At 45.3% G+C, this 17,509-nt stretch overlaps 1 protein-coding gene across 2 annotated transcripts in view; it reads left to right on the top strand.

Annotated features, from left to right (window-relative positions):
* The window catches only part of LOC135825830 (uncharacterized), a 161,500-nt gene extending 148,235 nt beyond the window's left edge, over positions 1-13,265 (top strand). The window contains exons 14-22 of one of the 2 annotated variants that reach the window (XM_065338461.1): positions 2,469-2,694; positions 3,379-3,680; positions 4,248-4,466; positions 5,111-5,573; positions 6,348-6,554; positions 7,075-7,281; positions 8,282-8,560; positions 10,412-10,720; positions 11,725-13,265. In XM_065338461.1, coding sequence (XP_065194533.1) covers positions 2,469-2,694; positions 3,379-3,680; positions 4,248-4,466; positions 5,111-5,573; positions 6,348-6,554; positions 7,075-7,281; positions 8,282-8,560; positions 10,412-10,720; positions 11,725-11,729 — 2,217 coding nt within the window. In that variant the 3' untranslated portion in view covers positions 11,730-13,265. Of the gene's footprint in view, positions 1-2,468; positions 2,695-3,378; positions 3,681-4,247; positions 4,467-5,110; positions 5,574-6,347; positions 6,555-7,074; positions 7,282-8,278; positions 8,561-10,411; positions 10,721-11,724 lie in introns of both variants that reach the window. The other variant, XM_065338459.1, reaches the window with a different exon arrangement.
* Positions 13,266-17,509: the final 4,244 nt, after the last annotated feature.

Below are 17,509 nucleotides of genomic sequence, written 5' to 3'. Positions count from 1 at the left end.
TTCCTCGGACCATTACCATTCGACTCAGCACCCAGAAGACTACAACTGGTGAAAATTTGATTTTAGGGTATACTTCCCCTTTAAGCGCTTGGATCTGAGCTTTGCAGCACAGTTTGAATTGTGAAAATCTGTTGAATTTGGGCAAGAAGCCGAACAAGAATGTGAAATTGAGTTGTTGTGCCGTTTCGAGGCACGGTGGAGTAGTTCGGAGAGGACGTGGAAGTGGCTCTGATGTGTCTATGGAGCTGAGAGCTGCCAGGATGGATTCGCTTGGTCCTGATCTTTCAAACGAGCCCAGGACGATGAAAATCCATCAAGGTGGAGTGAAATGAGAATAGATTTCGTTCGGAGCTGTGAGTGCATACTCCACCAAGAGCGTCAGTGCGCTGGAAAGCCAGTGGATTGGAGAAAAGGGGCTCAGCATGCAAAGGGTCCACTAACACGACCAGTTACTTGACAATCAGCTCATGCGATAACATTGCACGACACTGACCGACGGCACTGACGTTCTACAACTAACTAGCTAACAGCTCTAGCACGTCTTGGGTGCGCACTCCAACAGCCTTCCAACTTGGAAGGTTCTACAGTATATGAAAACATAGGAATGGTCTTGCCAGTATCGTCATTGACATGCATGAACATCCACCAACGTCCTTCACAGCAGAGACCAGGGGCTTAGCCAGGATAGTGATCAAGGGGGGTGCCACGACTTTCCCCACACAAAAGTACATGCACTTATGTTGGTCCTTTTAAGTTTCATGCACATTATTCCATTCGTGAAATGGGGGGGGGGGGGGGGGGGGAGCAAAATTCGCCCCTAATTCGACGCTGAAAATCAATCAGTAAATGGCAAATCTCCAACCAAGGAGTAGTAATTATTATGATATTTTACTACTCCCTGCTTCCGACTAATGATGGACAAAGTCCTGGATGCTGCTTTCTCCAGAATTATCACACTCTCCATGAAACTTTTAAAGTGGGATTTCTCGAGCCATGTTTCCTCTTCGTCATGTTTGATAGTGCAGTAAGGCATCCTTGATCAAACCTACACTAAGTTATTCTCCACAAAACTCAAACTGCACTTCAACGTTACTTTCACTCTTCTGCTGCTGTACCCACACTTGCAATACTTGAAAGAAACTGTGCCGTTCCACAACCTCCATAAGACCAATTAATTAACAGCCAGAACTACATTATACAAAACACAGGGAGAGTAAACTGCTATGTCTGACGTGTGCTTTCCGTCCATATACCGCGTTGCTACTTCCTTGCTTCTACCAATAGCGTGTTTTGTACGATTCCTTGCTTCTAACAAAACATGTGGAGTGCAAATCATGCGCTGAGCCTGCTGAGGCCTGATGTGACACTGCATAACAGCAGGCACGAAGCGGAGTTCCCTTGACTAGAAATTTCATTGCAAAATGGCGAATCATGAGACAAAAATAAATAGTCAACTGCATTTGGATTGGTTTCAGATACATTGTACTTGCAGGTCTGAACCAGCGAGTAGTACCTACTACTCCCTTGTCTGAACAGGGATGGCTACAATGTGCGATGTGCAGAGTGGCACGCATGTGATCAGCGGTCTGCGTATACTATACTATGCATATAATTATGGTCTCTCTCTCTCGAACCAGATGTGAAACAAGATCGAAATTTTTGAGGGGGGTGCTTTGGCACCCAAAGCAGCCCCCCCCCCTTGCCTACGCCACAGCAGAGACTTTCAGCTTGTGCTTGTTTTGGTTGCGTTCACCTTCCCCCATCCTTTGTTTTCATATAACTTAGAACCTTCCAAGTTGGAAGGCTGTTGGATTGCGCACCCAAGACTTGCAAGAGCTCATGGCCAGTTACTAAGTACTGTAAGACATGTATATATAACGAGGAAGCAAATCTAACGTTTTAACGGATGACATTTCTTCGTTATAATAAGATCCGTTGAGGCCGTACTGCTTCATATATGCTGTGTGTGGATATGGCAGAATACTGCAAGATCGTTAACATATCTTCTCGTTAACCTATGAATTTTGGACAATCGTTAAATTTGCGACTCGTTATAATAACATGTCTTACAGTAGTTGTAGAACGTCAGTACTGTCGGTCAGTGTCGTGTCAATCTTATCATATGAGTTGGTTGTCAAGTAACTGGTGGTGTTAGTGGACATTATAGCATAATTTGCAATTCCTTGGTCCTTTTCTTTACTACAAATAGCACCTTGTGATCAGAATAATAATAAACATAGAAGTATAATGTGGCATGACAATATATCATGACAATATTATTATATTGTCATGCCGCATGACAATATAATAATATTGTAATGCCGTATTATACTTCTACGTGTATTATTTACACATAGCATTACTATACTGTTACTGTAGACCACTATTATGTTAGTGAGATGGGTGTAATTCACACAGTGTTCACTTTCTCACGGCATATGTTCATTTTTCAATTTTTTTCCATGTAGGGAATTGAAGAAACCATGTGGAAGCAATCGCAGGTGAACGTGCGTTTTCGCGACTTTGCGGGCCACGACCATTATTCTGCGTCACACGACTTTTTTGCTGTTTCCATGACAGCACCATCTGTTGCCACGATCGTGGTGGATGGCACAGAGTCGGTTGAAGAGATCACGAAACGTGTCAGTGCAACTGCTGCTAGTTATGCGTGTAGACAATCAACATCTGATGATGGTGAGTGGATAACAATGTACTACAGTCGTGTCCAAAGAAATCCCATCAGCAAGACAAAAGTAGCTGCGTCGTTCCGTTTCAATCGCATAATGTATTTAACTCGGATACTGAGCCAATAAATATGATTAAAGTAGAAGAAATCACATGGAAACGAGTTATAAAGCAGCTATCCACGACTGTAACAAGATAATAAGCAGTAGGAGGTGTGATGACTGCGTATTATCTTGTTACAGTCGTGGATAGTTGCTTCATAACTCGTTCCATGTGATTTCTTCTATTTTTATTACATAATGTATTGTCCAGCCCTCTATGTCAGATATAATAGCCAATCTTTGAGCAGGCACCATGCACAAAATTGATTGGGTAGGTGGCGGTGAGAAGAAGAGTTCTGTGCCAGAATGTAGAGTGTGTTTTTGGAATTTGTTTTACCTCTTTTCTGTGCAAAGTGTTTACCGGGTGTTAGCGGCCGTCATCTGTTCCCGTCGGGAACGGACACGGTAATTTTTTCTTTCCTATTTTGTGTCAAGTGGGCCTTTACCATCGTATCATTCAGCCAGGAATGTGGCTGCCGTCACGTCTCCACATTTACTCTACTGGACTAGTCACATTGTGATGAAAATAGTTTTTTTGATCATCTCGAAAGGGAGAACAGTAATTGAGTCCATTTTGTGATTTCATACGTAGGTTCTGAACTGGACGGCCAACAGCAGCAACCAATGCCACTGCAGCTGCAGTTGCAATCACACACACAACAGGCAGGTGGGCACGAGCAGAAACTAGACGTTGTGGCTGTTGCTACACGTGCAGATCTGCTTACTCCTTTCCAACGTGGCCAAGTGGAAAGGGCGATTGTGGAAGGGATGAAATCATGTTCACAGCGTTTGGAGCTTGCCTTTGTGAGAGTAGTCGATGCTAGAAAGTCCAACAGTTCAAGTATGAAAGAGCTGAGAACAGCATTCCTACACTTGGTGCACAAAGTACTGGCGGTAAGATTGCAATTTTGAATGTTGTTATTCTGAAACGGCTCATATTTCTTGTGTTGAAATATCTCCTTCGGAACCCACAATAGTGTGGAACTATAGTTTTCTTTGCTACAAATATAACAAGTTCTGACTCAAACTGTATGAACTGCTCTCTGACTCATTGTCCTTTTTTCGTTTTTCCTCAATTTTCTCCTGGCCCATCTCAACAAGAATAACCTTTGCATGAATTTCAATGAATTTCAATAAATTTGAACAAAGGTTTTGAATATAAACTGGTAAGTGTATTGAAGGGTGGCGTGCAGTTTGCATGTTGGCACTAGGGAATGTGCAAATGGGTGCAATTGATTTTCCTAGTGCTAAGGAATACAATGTAGAGACAATGTCAACAGTCAGTTCTTAAGGGGGAGGGTGAAGAAGATCTCCGAAAACCAAGATTTCCCAGCACAGGCTTACTTGTGAACTACTGTGAATTCTGTGATATTAAGTTTAACAATAATGCACACAAAATGCAAGTGCCCTGAGACCTCTTTACATTCGATGTGTCTGTGACGTTGTTCATGCTGCCTGCAGAAGTCTCCAAGGCAACATCGCCTCGTGCAGAAGGCTGATGACTACTTGGATGAAGTCAAGGCCTCTCTGAGCAATCCATACTGCACAAGGAAAGAGTTTGTTGCAGCATTCCAGAACGTCATTTCCCAGAAGGCCGCTTCCAGAAGACAATATTCTGTTAGAGAGCGTGTTGCAGAGAACATCAGTAGCTGTCTTCGGATTCTGACAGCTTATGGATATGTAAGAAACTGTGTTCTCAATGTACTTATCCAAACACGATTTCTATCGGGGTGTTGAAAAGGGGGACAGGGTGCAACTGCAAATGGACTGTCGACAACACCCTGCATACACAACTATCAATGAATGTAGCAAACATCAGGAGTATATAAGTAAGGGCGGGATGGTGGCCGAGGGAGGGGTCAGAGGGTACGGACAACCCCCCCCTATTTCTGCCCACTGCCAGCTGTGAACAATTGAAAAAAGTACTCTTTTTTAGCCATGTCCATGCAGTGGTGGAAACTGACATTCGACATACGTATTTTTATGTATGAGTGCTGCGGAGCCAAAATGGATCATGATGAGACCAACAAATCTAGAAAATTATTGTTTGATATTCGCTTACTGGTCTTGCGGGTGCTGGTGTACCGTTATACAGATAGAGGTTATGCCATTACTTCATTAGTTGAAATGCTTTTGTAAAGCAATTTACTGGCAAAAGGTGAAACCCCCGACTCGACTCTGTGTGTGTGTGCGTGTGTGTGTGTTTGTCTGTGTCTCTTTGTCTGTGCGTCTATCTGTCTGCCTGTCTGTCGTGTCGGTCTGTTCGCCTGTCTATCTATCTGTATTTACGTGTGTATGTGGGATGACTATGGTTTCTGCTAAAGATCATCACATTCCCCGAGCTGGATGATCTGGTGGTTCATAACCGTCGCTGGCTTCTGCAGGACGTGATTGGGTTCATGTACTCTTCCAACGTCTTCCCCCTCCGACCTGATGGCATTGCCAGGGAATACAAGATAAGTGAAGAGGAGTTCGTCCGTTCTCTGACGGCCTTCGCCAAAGTCGGTGAAAAGGCAACACTCTGCGTGCGCATGGCCTTGCAGCTTGGCTTGAGCATCCGCTCTCAGAAAGATATCCTTGCTCTCTCCCTGCTTCCTGAGTGCACACAGCCATTGAAGATGCACAGAGCCTTCAGGACCTCACAGGTGATGGTTGGCTCTGTCCACACCTGCACTACAGCAGCAGTCGCAGCCACAATGACCCGAACGGCAACAGCCTTGGGCACAGTCGCAACTAGAGAGTCATCGACATCAGAAACATGCCAAGCGGCCGTAATAGGAAGCACAGGTACGTGAAGAACCATTTCTAGCATGTGATTACTACATCCAAACCCTACAAATCTACTCTGCATCGATCATTCACTTCTCCCTACACCCGCACGTTTCGTATATTTTCCGCTTTTCTTTCCACATCTGGTTATCTCTAGCTGTTGACCTTATCCTACAACGGGTTCCAACGGTTGATTGTCCCCTGCAACACCAACTTGTGAAATGTTAAAAGCTAGAGAGGTGCCAGCTCCATGTTCTACTTCAGGGCCATGTACAAACTGTCAGTCACTGATTGAATAACAAAGATTACAAACACTACAAGGAATGGACATGTTAGAGACGGTGGTCTGAAACTTGCATACGCACACTATGGCATGAAACGCTATCCTGACATGTACTTCAAAATAACTGCATGATCAGCTTCAAGGCAAAGGGAATAACAACTTCATTCAAGAATAGAGTGTGCAGCCATTGGGCTAACCTTTTTGGCACAACCAAGCCCTGAACGGTTCCCTGCCATTGTCTAACTTGTAGTTTTAACATTACAGTAAAACCTGGTTTAGACGACCACCCCACGGTGCAAGCAAAAGCGGTAGTTAAAGCCAGTTGGTCTTTAAAAGCAGGTCCCACGGTGTCTGTGTAGAACTGCATGGAAAACCAGTCGTTAGGCGAAGGTGGTCGCTAAGCCCAGAGGTCGCTTACACCAGGTTTAACTATATAACTACATATGTCACAATCTTTCATACCTATCTGATTCTCTTCTTCACTTTATCTCTTCCTGTTTATGCCAAAGCCGAGCCAGCAGCAGCCACAGCAGCACCTCCCGTCAATGTGGCAGATACAGTGACGCCCACAGTAGCCGCTACAGCAGACGTCACAGCAGCCTCTACAGCAACAGTCGCAGACACAATGATGCAAACGGCAACAGCCATGGACACAGTCGCAACTAGAGAGTCATCCACATCAGAAACATGCCAAGCGGCCGTAACAGGAAGCAGAGGTATGTGAAGAATCATTTCTAGCATTATGATTACCACCAGCAAACACTTCCACTGGGCTTTACCCTTTTACAATCCATCGGTTCCAACGGATGATTGACTGCCGCAACACAAACATGTGAAATGCTAAAAGCTAGACGGGTGCAATCTCCATGTTTAGGTTTGGTACCATGTACAAACTGTCAGTTACTGATTGCACTACAAAGATTACAAGCACTACAAGGAAAGGACATGTTAGAGACGGTGGTCTGAAAGCTTCAATCACACACTATGGCAAGAAACGCTATCCTGACATGTTCTTCAAAATAACTGCATGACCAGCTAATATGCAAAGGGGTTAACAAGCTCATTTAAGTATAGAATTTACAGTCACAGAACTAGCTATTTGGGCACAACCAAGCCCTGAACCGTTCCCTGCCATTCTATAAAATGTTATTTTAACATTATTACTACATAATGTCACAATCTTTCATACCTATCTGATTCTATTCTTTACTTTATCTCTTCCTGTTAATGCCAAAGCTGAAGCAGCAGTAGCGACAGCAACACCTACGGTCTCTGTGGCAGATACAGTGTCGTCCACAGTACCCGCTATGGCAGAAGTCACAGCAGCCGCTACAGGAACAGTCGCAGACACAATGATGCAAATGGCAACAGCCATGGGCACAGTCACAGCTAGAGAGTCATCCACATCAGAAACATGCCAAGCGGCCGTAACAGGAATCACAGGTATGTGAAGAATCATTCTAAGCATGTGATTTCCACACCCAAACCCTTCACCATCCATCTTGACCTTCCTCCTCACTTTGTCGAGTTTTCCGCTTTTCCTCTCGATAATCGCTTTGCTCCAGCAGTTGACCTTATCTTTAAAATTTGTTCCATCTTTTTTAGGGGGGAAACGGTTACCCTTTACTGTTATAAGCGGGTACCTGGCTTAATTAACGGGCGGGTAATCGTTTACCCTTTAGCAGCCAATAGTAACAGTTACTATACATTTCGTGTCAGGAGGACATGCAAAGTCATGCAATTCACAGCAAGTGCACTACATCGCAACAAGCGCAGCATGCGCACTTACCGCGCTACATGCAAAACAGTCAAAATGGTCATATGTAGCAGGATCGAACAAGCAACAACACATTCAAACTGTACATCGCATTGTACGACTGGGCAAACCAGTTGGTATTGCCGTACTGTACCGTCGTACACGACTAACGGGTACTTGTTTGCTAACGGGTCAGCAGGTAAACAAACGGGTACCCGGGTACCCGGATCACCCCTTTCACCCCTAATCTTTTTAATTGTCACCTGCAACACCAAGTTGTGAAATGGTAAAAGCTAGACGAGTGCAATCTCCATATTTAGGTTTGGGGCCGTGTACAAACTGTAACTTGCTGATTGGACTACAAAGATTAAAAGCACTACACAGAAAGGACATGTTGTTGCTTGTTTTTGTGTGTATTATAATTTGCAAAACAAAGAGACAGATTTAATGAATAGTTGGCAAATGCAGACAGCATGTTACAGACGGTGGTCCGAAGGTTGCATCCGCACACTATGGCATGAAACGCTATACTGACATAGCTTCAAAATAACTACATGGTCAGCTTCTATGCAAAGGTAATAACAACCTCATTGAAGAATAGAGTTTACAACCATTGGGCATTCAAAATCTTTCATATCTAACAGATTCCGTTCTTCACTTTATCTCTTCCTGTTTGTGCCAAAGCAGAGGCAGCAGCAGCCACAGCAACACCTACGGTCTCTGTGGCACATACAGTGTCGTCCACAGTAGCCGCTACGGCAGATACTGTGACACATGAAGCAACCGCTACGACCACACTCGCAGACAACGTGGCGCACACAGTAGCCGCTACGGCAGAAGTCACAGCAGTCGCTACAGGAACAGTCGCAGACACAATGATGCAAACAGCAACAGGCATGTACACAGTCGCAGCTAGAGAGTCATCCACATCAGAAACATGCCAAGCGGCCGTAACAGGAATCACAGGTATGTGAAGAATCATTTCTAGCATGTGATTAATGCAGTCACCCAAACCAATCACCTATGCCTCCTCTTTTCCTTTGCTTTTCCCATCCACATCCACTTTTCACCAATCATTGACCTTATCTTTTAACACGATCTGTACATCGGTTGGTGTGACGCAACATGCAGCACATACTTCCAACAACTGTACCCAACCGCTCAACAGAGAACTTTAAAATCACATCCTTCCAACAACTGTACCCAACCGCTCAACGGAGAACTTTAAAATCACATCCTTCCAACAACTGTACCCAACCGCTCAACAGAGAACTTTAAAATCAGACTTGTAAAAAATCAACATATCTATGTATTAAAATGAGCGCTGAGGCGACAATAGTTTAAGGACTGCGATGAGCAGAACGAGCTGAACTGTTTTTCACAAAGGCTTTATTGTGTTCAAAAACGAGTGGATACGAAGGTGGTGAAGAACAGAGAGGGAGAAACAAATGTAGTATGGAAGAAATGATGAAAAAAGGAATCACATCGAAAATCTTGAGTCACCTCCACCACCACACTGCGCTCTTTAGCCGACTAGACCCTCCTGCACACAACCATCACCATTGCGAGGACACTTCTGTAGACGATATTGATAAACTCCTTCAGACAGCTGTTTCGCTAATACATAGCTCATCAGTGAAGGTAGATGTTGAATGATTAAAAATATAGACCAAACTGCTATTATATAGGGGGTTTCCACATACAAAACTGGCATAGCTGAGGTGATAACGCGGGAAAGGAAAAGTGTGAAGTACTGTTGACGCGCATTGGACATGCATGCAGCGTCGGAAATTCGGCGCGGAAAATCAATCACTACTCAATGCAGAAATAACGTGCAAGAATCAGAGTACTATGTAGCTAGTAGTGAGAGTCTGTGTACTAGTATTTACTTGGAAAATGGAACAAGTTTTCAGAGCACACTCCTTTGTAGTTAACAGTTATATATTACATACATGTACCTACACAGGAACATCGGTGGTCAAGTAGGGATGTCTCACACTTCTTAATTCTCAACTTCAACTCTTTGCTTTCTCATTTAGCCATGCTTCTAAGGTGTTTATATGCGTGCACATAATTATGCTCTCATGTCATTGGGCTTGCTTCCTGTTTGATTCTTTGAATTAAAAAAGAAGGAAACGGCAACAAGAACAAGGACGACGACGACGACGACGACAACAAGTACATACACACCACGAACAGGTCTGGTTGAGTACCTACACAAATGGATGTAGGTCTGGTTGAGTACCTACACAAATGCCGGGAAGTAGGTCTGCTTGAGTACCTACACAAATGTATGTAGGTCTGGTTGAGTACCTACACAAATGGATGTAGGACTGGTTGAGTACCTACACAAATGGATGTAGGACTGGTTGAGTACCTACACAAATGGATGTAGGTCTGGTTGAGTACCTACACAAATGGATGTAGGTCTGGTTGAGTACCTTCACAAATCATCCGGGATGTAGGTCTGGTTGAGTATCTACACAAATGGATGTAGGTATGGTTGAGTACCTACACAAATGTATGTAGGTCTGGTTGAGTACCTACACAAATGTATGTAGGTCTGGTTGAGTACCTACACAAATGGATGTAGGTCTGGTTGAGTACCTTCACAAATGGATGTAGGTCTGGTTGAGTACCTGCACAAATGTATGTAGGACTGGTTGAGTACCTGCACAAATGGATGTAGGTCTGGTTGAGTACCTACACAAATGAATGTAGGAGTGCCTGACCTTTGGAGAAACTTGGGGATCATAAAATTTTGCAAATCGATGTCTTGTTGTTGTTCCTTTTTTTAATGTTTGTGTTCGACTATAGACAATCCGTTTGACACTGGAACTTTCACTAGTCGCATCCTTCTGAAGTTATGTGAAATACCCTGTGCAACGTTTCGCAGGAGTGTTCAGAAGCAGGGTCTACTACCCACTATGGCAGAAATCCATGAATTGCTGCGCGCAGAAAAGTACGAGACAGTAGAAAACCATAATGTCAAGATCATCGGATACATCCATCCTGGAGGAATGGATTCCTACAAAAAGCTCTGTGCAGCAATCAAAGGCCTGAAGTATGAAGCTTTGTACACAGAGATGATCGTACTGCTTCCTGCTCACCGTCAGCCTAGAGATGGTAAGTGTGAAATTGTGTGCAGCTGTTTTGTGTGCGTGTGTGTGTGTGTGCGTGTGTGTGTGTGTGTGCGTGTGTGTGTGTGTGTGTGTGTGTGAGAGAGAGAGAGAGAGAGAGCATGTGTGTGTGTGTGTGTGTATGTATGCGTGTGTGTGTGTGTCTGTGTGGTAGGGTGTCTCGGTTAGGGTGTCCGTCTGTGTGTCCAGGCCTTCTCACTTCCCCAACTGTCACAGTATGGACTGGCATGGCCACCTTGCCATGATGGAGGATAACCAAACCCCCTCCAGTCAGCTATTGTGCTGGTCAGTTCTATCTACACTTCTTGCTTGTGCTCCCCTGAAACTTTGACATGAAGGGATCAGAGCGGACATCCATCATCTGAATACCATAGTAACATTAGTCTAAAGCTTGATTCATACTTCATTTCAGGTACGGGAAACGCGTCGCGTCGCGAAAAAGTTGATCTGGACTCAACTATTTCGCGTACGGTAAAGCCATCGCGCGGCGGTCGAGCGATAACTTTCCCGCACGCGAAATGAAGTATGAATTGGCCTTAACATTGTCCAACAGTGAGGAGAGTGGTGCCACACATTTTCCGCTGCGCAACCACCACATTCACAGTCAAACACATTCACAGTCCACCACAGTCAGAGTCCGCCATCCTCACACTCACACTCACAGTCCAGCACACTCGCCACAGTCCACCATAGTCCACCACAGTCCGGCACAGTTGGCCTCCCTCCCTCTCAGTGCCTAAATATGCATTCTCATTTCTATTTTTGTGATGCTTGCATTTAAATACTATTTAAACATTCATTTTTTCTCAGACATTCTTTGCCATTTTTCGGCTGCGTGTGTGTGCTTGCGCACGTGTGTACTGGTGTGCATTTGTGGGTGTACGTCTGTGGGCGTATGTGTGTGCGGGTGTACGCGAGTATGTGCATGCGTTTGTGTGTGATTTTTGGTGCCCTTGTCTGTGTGTGCATATCTGCTGTATTATTGTACAGATTGACCCACACTGGCTGCTCACAGTGCTACGAGTTTATGATGAGGATGATAATCATCGTCAGTGACAGCAGCATCACCAGTACCAGCCACAGGAGCAGCAGCAGCAACAGCAGCAGCAGAAGTAGCAGCAGCACAAGCATACTCGTGACCTAATTCTCAGGTACACCACTTTGTGTGTTTCCTGCTCTGGCGCAACTATGTACACACACTGTACAACTATGTACACACACTGTACAACTATCTGCTGAGCTAGTGGTTGCGGAAGCAGGTGTTCTTGCCATTTAATAGCTCTATTGCTACCCGTTGTTATTTTTTCTTCCTGCCATTTATTTCCTTTCCTCCTATGCTCCTTACATATTCGCCTTTATGTTATTGGGCCACTACAGGTTTGATTGTACAACTATGTACACACACTGAACAAGGCAGAGGAGATTTGTTTTTTCGGTTTGGTTTTCGATACGAGAAATAATATTCGCTCATTTGTTCAGCTGCATAATATTTCTGCATAATATTTCTGCATTGTTTTATTTTGTCTGTACTTTGGCCTTCAAACTACATTAACGGCTACGTAATGGTGTTTAAATTGGCGTGTGAGCAACACTGGCTCACACTCAAAACTATTTTTACTTCACCATAAGCACAGGCAAAATCTGCCTTCTCGCTGTGTTGATGACGGTAGCACAACACAGAAGTGTCACTGCTGCCTTTTGTGGAGCACTTTTCAGAGTGTGTTTCTTTGTGTTATATCTTGCTGTTTCCTGCTTCCTCTTCTGTCCTTTTTGCTAGCCACTGCCATAAGCCATCAGCTGATTATCTTTTTTTTCCTTCTCTGCTACATTAGATTTGTAGACCGTTAATTTTATGTTTCAAACTCCATGTTGTTGTCTCTCCTCCTCCCCCCCCCCCCCCCCCCCCCCCCACACACACACACACCAAACACACTCACACCCATCATTCCCATCCCGTACCCAACCCCACGCATACACATCACACCACACCTCTACATTATCGTGCTATTGTTTTCATTGAGTAGTCTTGGTCATGCTAATTACAATAGAAATCCCTCGTCCTCTCCCACATCTCTATTTCACCTCTCTTTACAAGTCATGTCCCCTCTAGTATTAAACTATTATTCTCAGGAGAGAGTAGTGTTTGGTTATCATATTTTTCGATCTTTTTTTATTTTCCCTCTAACGAAAATGACTGTGAGTAACGATAGGGTAATTTTAAATGCTTTGCGAGAGTTGGCAGTCTCGGAGGGCCGGCTGTCAGTGACTTGGAGATGATGTTGGACAGGACACTACCCATGTATTCTCCTGGCATGTTTTTTTTGTTTTGTCACAGGTGTTATTGTTTTGGTTTTTACATTGATTTTGTATGTGGAAACAAGGGGATTACGGATTTTTGACTCTTTCCTCTACCAAATGCCACTGTTTACACATGCATTTGTTTTCATTTTTTGGTGTTGTGTTCTAGTCATTCATCATGCCACCATGAATTGTTTTCTGTTTGCCCGTAAAAGAGGCCTGTGTTTTATTGATTTTTTGCTTGGCTTGCCTTCACTTCAATCACCATGATCCACTGATGATTGTGACAAGAAAATCGATTCTGGGAGAGGTTTTAAAAAACATTCCAAAACAAATTCTTGCTGTTCATGAAGTGAGCTTGCATGCTTCTTGGCCCAAGGGTATCCTGGATTTGAGTGCGAGTTTACGATGAATTGCCTTCGAGTCCCATTTCAGGTTTCACCTCTCGATCTGTTTCCTTTGTTCCAGCTGTTCAGGCTTGCTGCTTGCTGGATCCATGCACCTGCGAGGTACACTAGCTGCATGTTTCATGATTTCTAGTGTTGGCCAAATTTGAAGGACAACTACCGGGATAGCAGGTGGTTTCCGGTTAAGAGAAAGTGAGAACTAATAATTATTATTACTTCTTTTTGAGTTTGGCACTAGCCACAGACAGGAATTTTCTACACACGAAGCTTCGAACTTGAAGGTCTACTTTCACACCTTAGGCTTAGCACCCCCGCGAACATCCTCTCATGCACTGTGGCGCGCGGGAGACAGTGGACTCAGCGGACTCAGTGGACTCAGTGGACTCAGTGGACTCAGTGGACTCAGTGGACTCAGTGGACTCAGTGGACTCAGTGGACTCAGTGGACTCAGTGGACTCAGTGGACTCAGCGGACTCAGTGGACTCAGTGGACTCAGTGGAGTGGAGAGGAGTGCGAGTCGCAGTAACTGTCACAGTCATTCAAAGTGTCACTGTGTCAGTGCCAGTGCGTCGTGCTACATTTTCCACAGCTCAAGTATTTTAAAATTTTGAAGGACGCTTCACGCAGCTTCATTATACTTGCATAGTTTGCAGGCAACCTGCCTGCACTCAAGAGAGCACTGCATTTCACACAAATCCATTGGTATCGTTACAACGTTTCGGTCTTTCTGACCATCATCAGGCATGAAGTGGACATGGAAAGAACAGCAGTATAAAAGAAGGAGGCAAGCAGGCAAAGCGCGGTACATAGTGACAGCGCGCGTAGAGAAGTGCAAAGCACGTCATGGCGGGTGTGCATTACTACATATACATGACAACACAAGCACAAACGGCGAGAAAAGTAGATACTGCGCTACAGCAGTGATAACAGCCCAGTTCCAGTCTCACACCACCAGTGAGGTGTGTAGAGCCCCGCGCCACTCGCAGTAAGGTGGTGTTATAGCAGATCCCAGCCACTGTTGTTGTTAATTTCCGGGGATCGCTCCCTGATATTGATGGCCTCCCGGATCCTCCTCCTGGGGCGGTCACGCTCAGAACCGAGAACTCGGATACCCGAGAAAGCCGTTGCTCCCAATGGCAATGGGTCAGATGCATGCTTGGCCGCGAAATGCTCACCCAGCGCGGTGCCGCTCACTGTGTTACGTGCGTCGTCGTTGTGTTCTTTCGTCCTGGTAGCTAGGCTGCGGTACGTCTCTCCGACATATTTATCACCACATTTGCACTCGAGGTGGTATACGACGTTATACTTCTGCAGAGTTTCCTAGATCACTTCAATAATGCTGATCCTAATATTAAATTCACTCACCAATCCACGGAGTTGACTGGCTCAATCAATTTCATGGACACGACCGTCCATGTCTCACCAGATGGATCTATATCCTATGAACTATACCGCAAGCCATGTCACAGCAGACTGGTATCAGACTACAACTCGTCCGTTCCCAACCAGCAAAAGAAAGCAATTGCTTCCTCTGAGTTCCTGCGTGCCGTCCGTCTATCCTCCGATGTTGACACCCTCAAAAGAATTGAAGAAAAAGTAACCAACATCCTAAAATTCAACAACTTCCCAGAGTCAGTTATAGTTTCGGCACGTGAACGAGCTATGCGCCCCCGACGTGGCAGAGTGCAGAATGAATACCGTGTCACCCTCAACCTACCGTTTCACACCGAGTATATCCACAACAAAATTCAATAAATTACTCCGGAAGTACAAGATAAATGCCCTGCTGATTTACAGGAACCGCCGTCTAAGTTCTATGATTTGCACGTCTGCCCTCCGCAAACCACCATGCCGCAGGTATGTAGACCCGTCCAAGCCCCGTAAACGGGGGCAAAGCTGCTTGTGTCGCCTGCATGTCCGGTTCAGAAGCATGCACAGAGCGAAACGTCGTATACCACCTCGAGTGCAAATGTGGTAATAAATATGTCGGAGAGACGTACCGCAGCCTCGCTACCAGGACAAAAGAACACAACGACGACGCACGCAACACAGTGAGCGGCACCGCGCTGGGTGAGCATTTCGCGGCCAAGCATGCATCTGACCCATTGCCATTGGGAGCAACGGCTTTCTCGGGTATCCGGGTTCTCGGTTCTGAGCGTGACCGCCCCAGGAGGAGGATCCGGGAGGCCATCAGTATCAGGGAGCGATCCCCGGAAATTAACAACAACAGTGGCTAGGATCTGCTATAACACCACCTTACTGCGAGTGGCGCGGGGCTCTACACACCTCACTGGTGGTGTGAGACTGGAACTGGGCTGTTATCACTGCTGTAGCGCAGTATCTACTTTCCTCGCCGTTTGTGCTTGTGTTGTCATGTATATGTAGTAATGCACACCCGCCATGACGTGCTTTGCACTTCTCTACGCGCGCTGTCACTATGTACCGCGCTTTGCTTGCTTGCCTCCTTCTTTTATACTGCTGTTCTTTCCATGTCCACTTCATTCCTGGTGATGGTCATAAAGACCGAAACGTTGTAACGATACCAAAGGATTTGTGTGAAATGCAGTGCTCTCTTGAGTGTAGGCAGGTTGCCTGCAAACAATTCAAGTATTTTATTTGCATCACCTGACGAATCTTGTTTTCCCAAAAGTTCTTTATTGTTCTCATCCATTCAGCAAGTGATTATTGTGGCTACAAGTCATGAAGTTTCAGTTCATGATGTTATCGTGTGCGTGCTTATGGAGACATTCGCGGCAATATGCCCTGTTACACTCCGTGGCAAAAGCAGCTATTTGAAGAGGCCCTAGGCTAGGATACTAGCCACCAGTCACCTGTATGCGCGTCACGTGACGTGACGTGGATACTACTACTAACTTGTCACTGAGCCTGAGGAAGTACAATGTAGGTGGTAGCCAGTCAAACTCAGATGATCAGGGAGTCGTAAAATACCGGGAGGCGACACGAGATGCACAGCCGCGTCGGATGATTGACTCAGCTCGGGCACGAGTGCTGAGGGAAAATATAGAATCCCCATGAGGTCAAAGCGGCGCAGGTCATGCACAAAGGACGCGTTCGCTGTTTGGTCCCAAAAATCCAAAAAATAATAGGCTGCTCCCAAGGAATCGTCCGAGTGTCAGCAGTTGATTTGGTGATTCTAAGTTTGTGCCTTGACGGGGGAAAGGATGATGGAGCTTGACAGAGATGCCTGCCAAAGTGATGAGTCCACCGTGGAAGATGTAGATGACGCCACGTATCCACTTGGTGACCTGAGTTGTGGAGATGTTCAGCTGTGGACTACAGGTGAGATTCTCTCGTCTGCATTTTTTGGTCTCGTCTTGTCCTTGTGAACACGAATGTATAATCTGTAGCATACTAAGCGCCCCAAACTCACCCGAAAAATGGGAGTCTGCCCACGGTGCATTGTCTGTTCACTATGACATGTGACAGTGTTGAAACTGTGACAGGATATTATTTTATTCATGTCCTGAAAATTACGTGTGGACCTAGTATGTAAATTGTTGACATTATAATAATATTATGTAAACCTCCGCCCTCAACCCTTGCTCTGCCTATGTGCAGATCCATGTAAGAGTGGCAGTGCCACCATATACACACTGTACCACCATTGTACATGTACGGACGGCAGCACCTTTTTTGGCTCCCGAAAAGCGGCCTTTTTTGTAATTTCCTGGGCTTTAGGCCACCGGAAAAGTCCTTTATTTAGTAATAAAATGGCTAATAAGCCCGCTGCTGAAGTGGACATTGCAGTCCTGATCGACAGGGAGCCGAGGGACCTCATCAGGCAGCGTGGACTGGAAATCCCACGAAAAGCCACCAGACCCGATCTTGTTGCCCTGCTCAGAACATCGCTGGATGAGGACAAAGAAGTAAGTGAACCTACTAGCACGAGCCCCCTGGCTGCTAATAAGGGTGTTGTTGCCAGCCTGTGCTCAGCTCTGTCTGAACTCACTAATGTCGTCCGAGAGTTGAAGGCTGAGTTACACGCCATGAGAGAAATAGAAGCTAAATTCAACGATTCTGCCAGAGAGGTGTTGTGCCTGAAGACGGCA

Source organism: Sycon ciliatum, chromosome 10 (assembly GCF_964019385.1).
Source record: "Sycon ciliatum chromosome 10, ocSycCili1.1, whole genome shotgun sequence".
In the NCBI taxonomy this organism is placed as follows: Eukaryota; Metazoa; Porifera; class Calcarea; order Leucosolenida; family Sycettidae; genus Sycon; species Sycon ciliatum.
The sequence above is the reverse complement of the archived record's forward strand: the minus strand, read 5'-3'. Positions and strand labels throughout refer to the sequence as shown.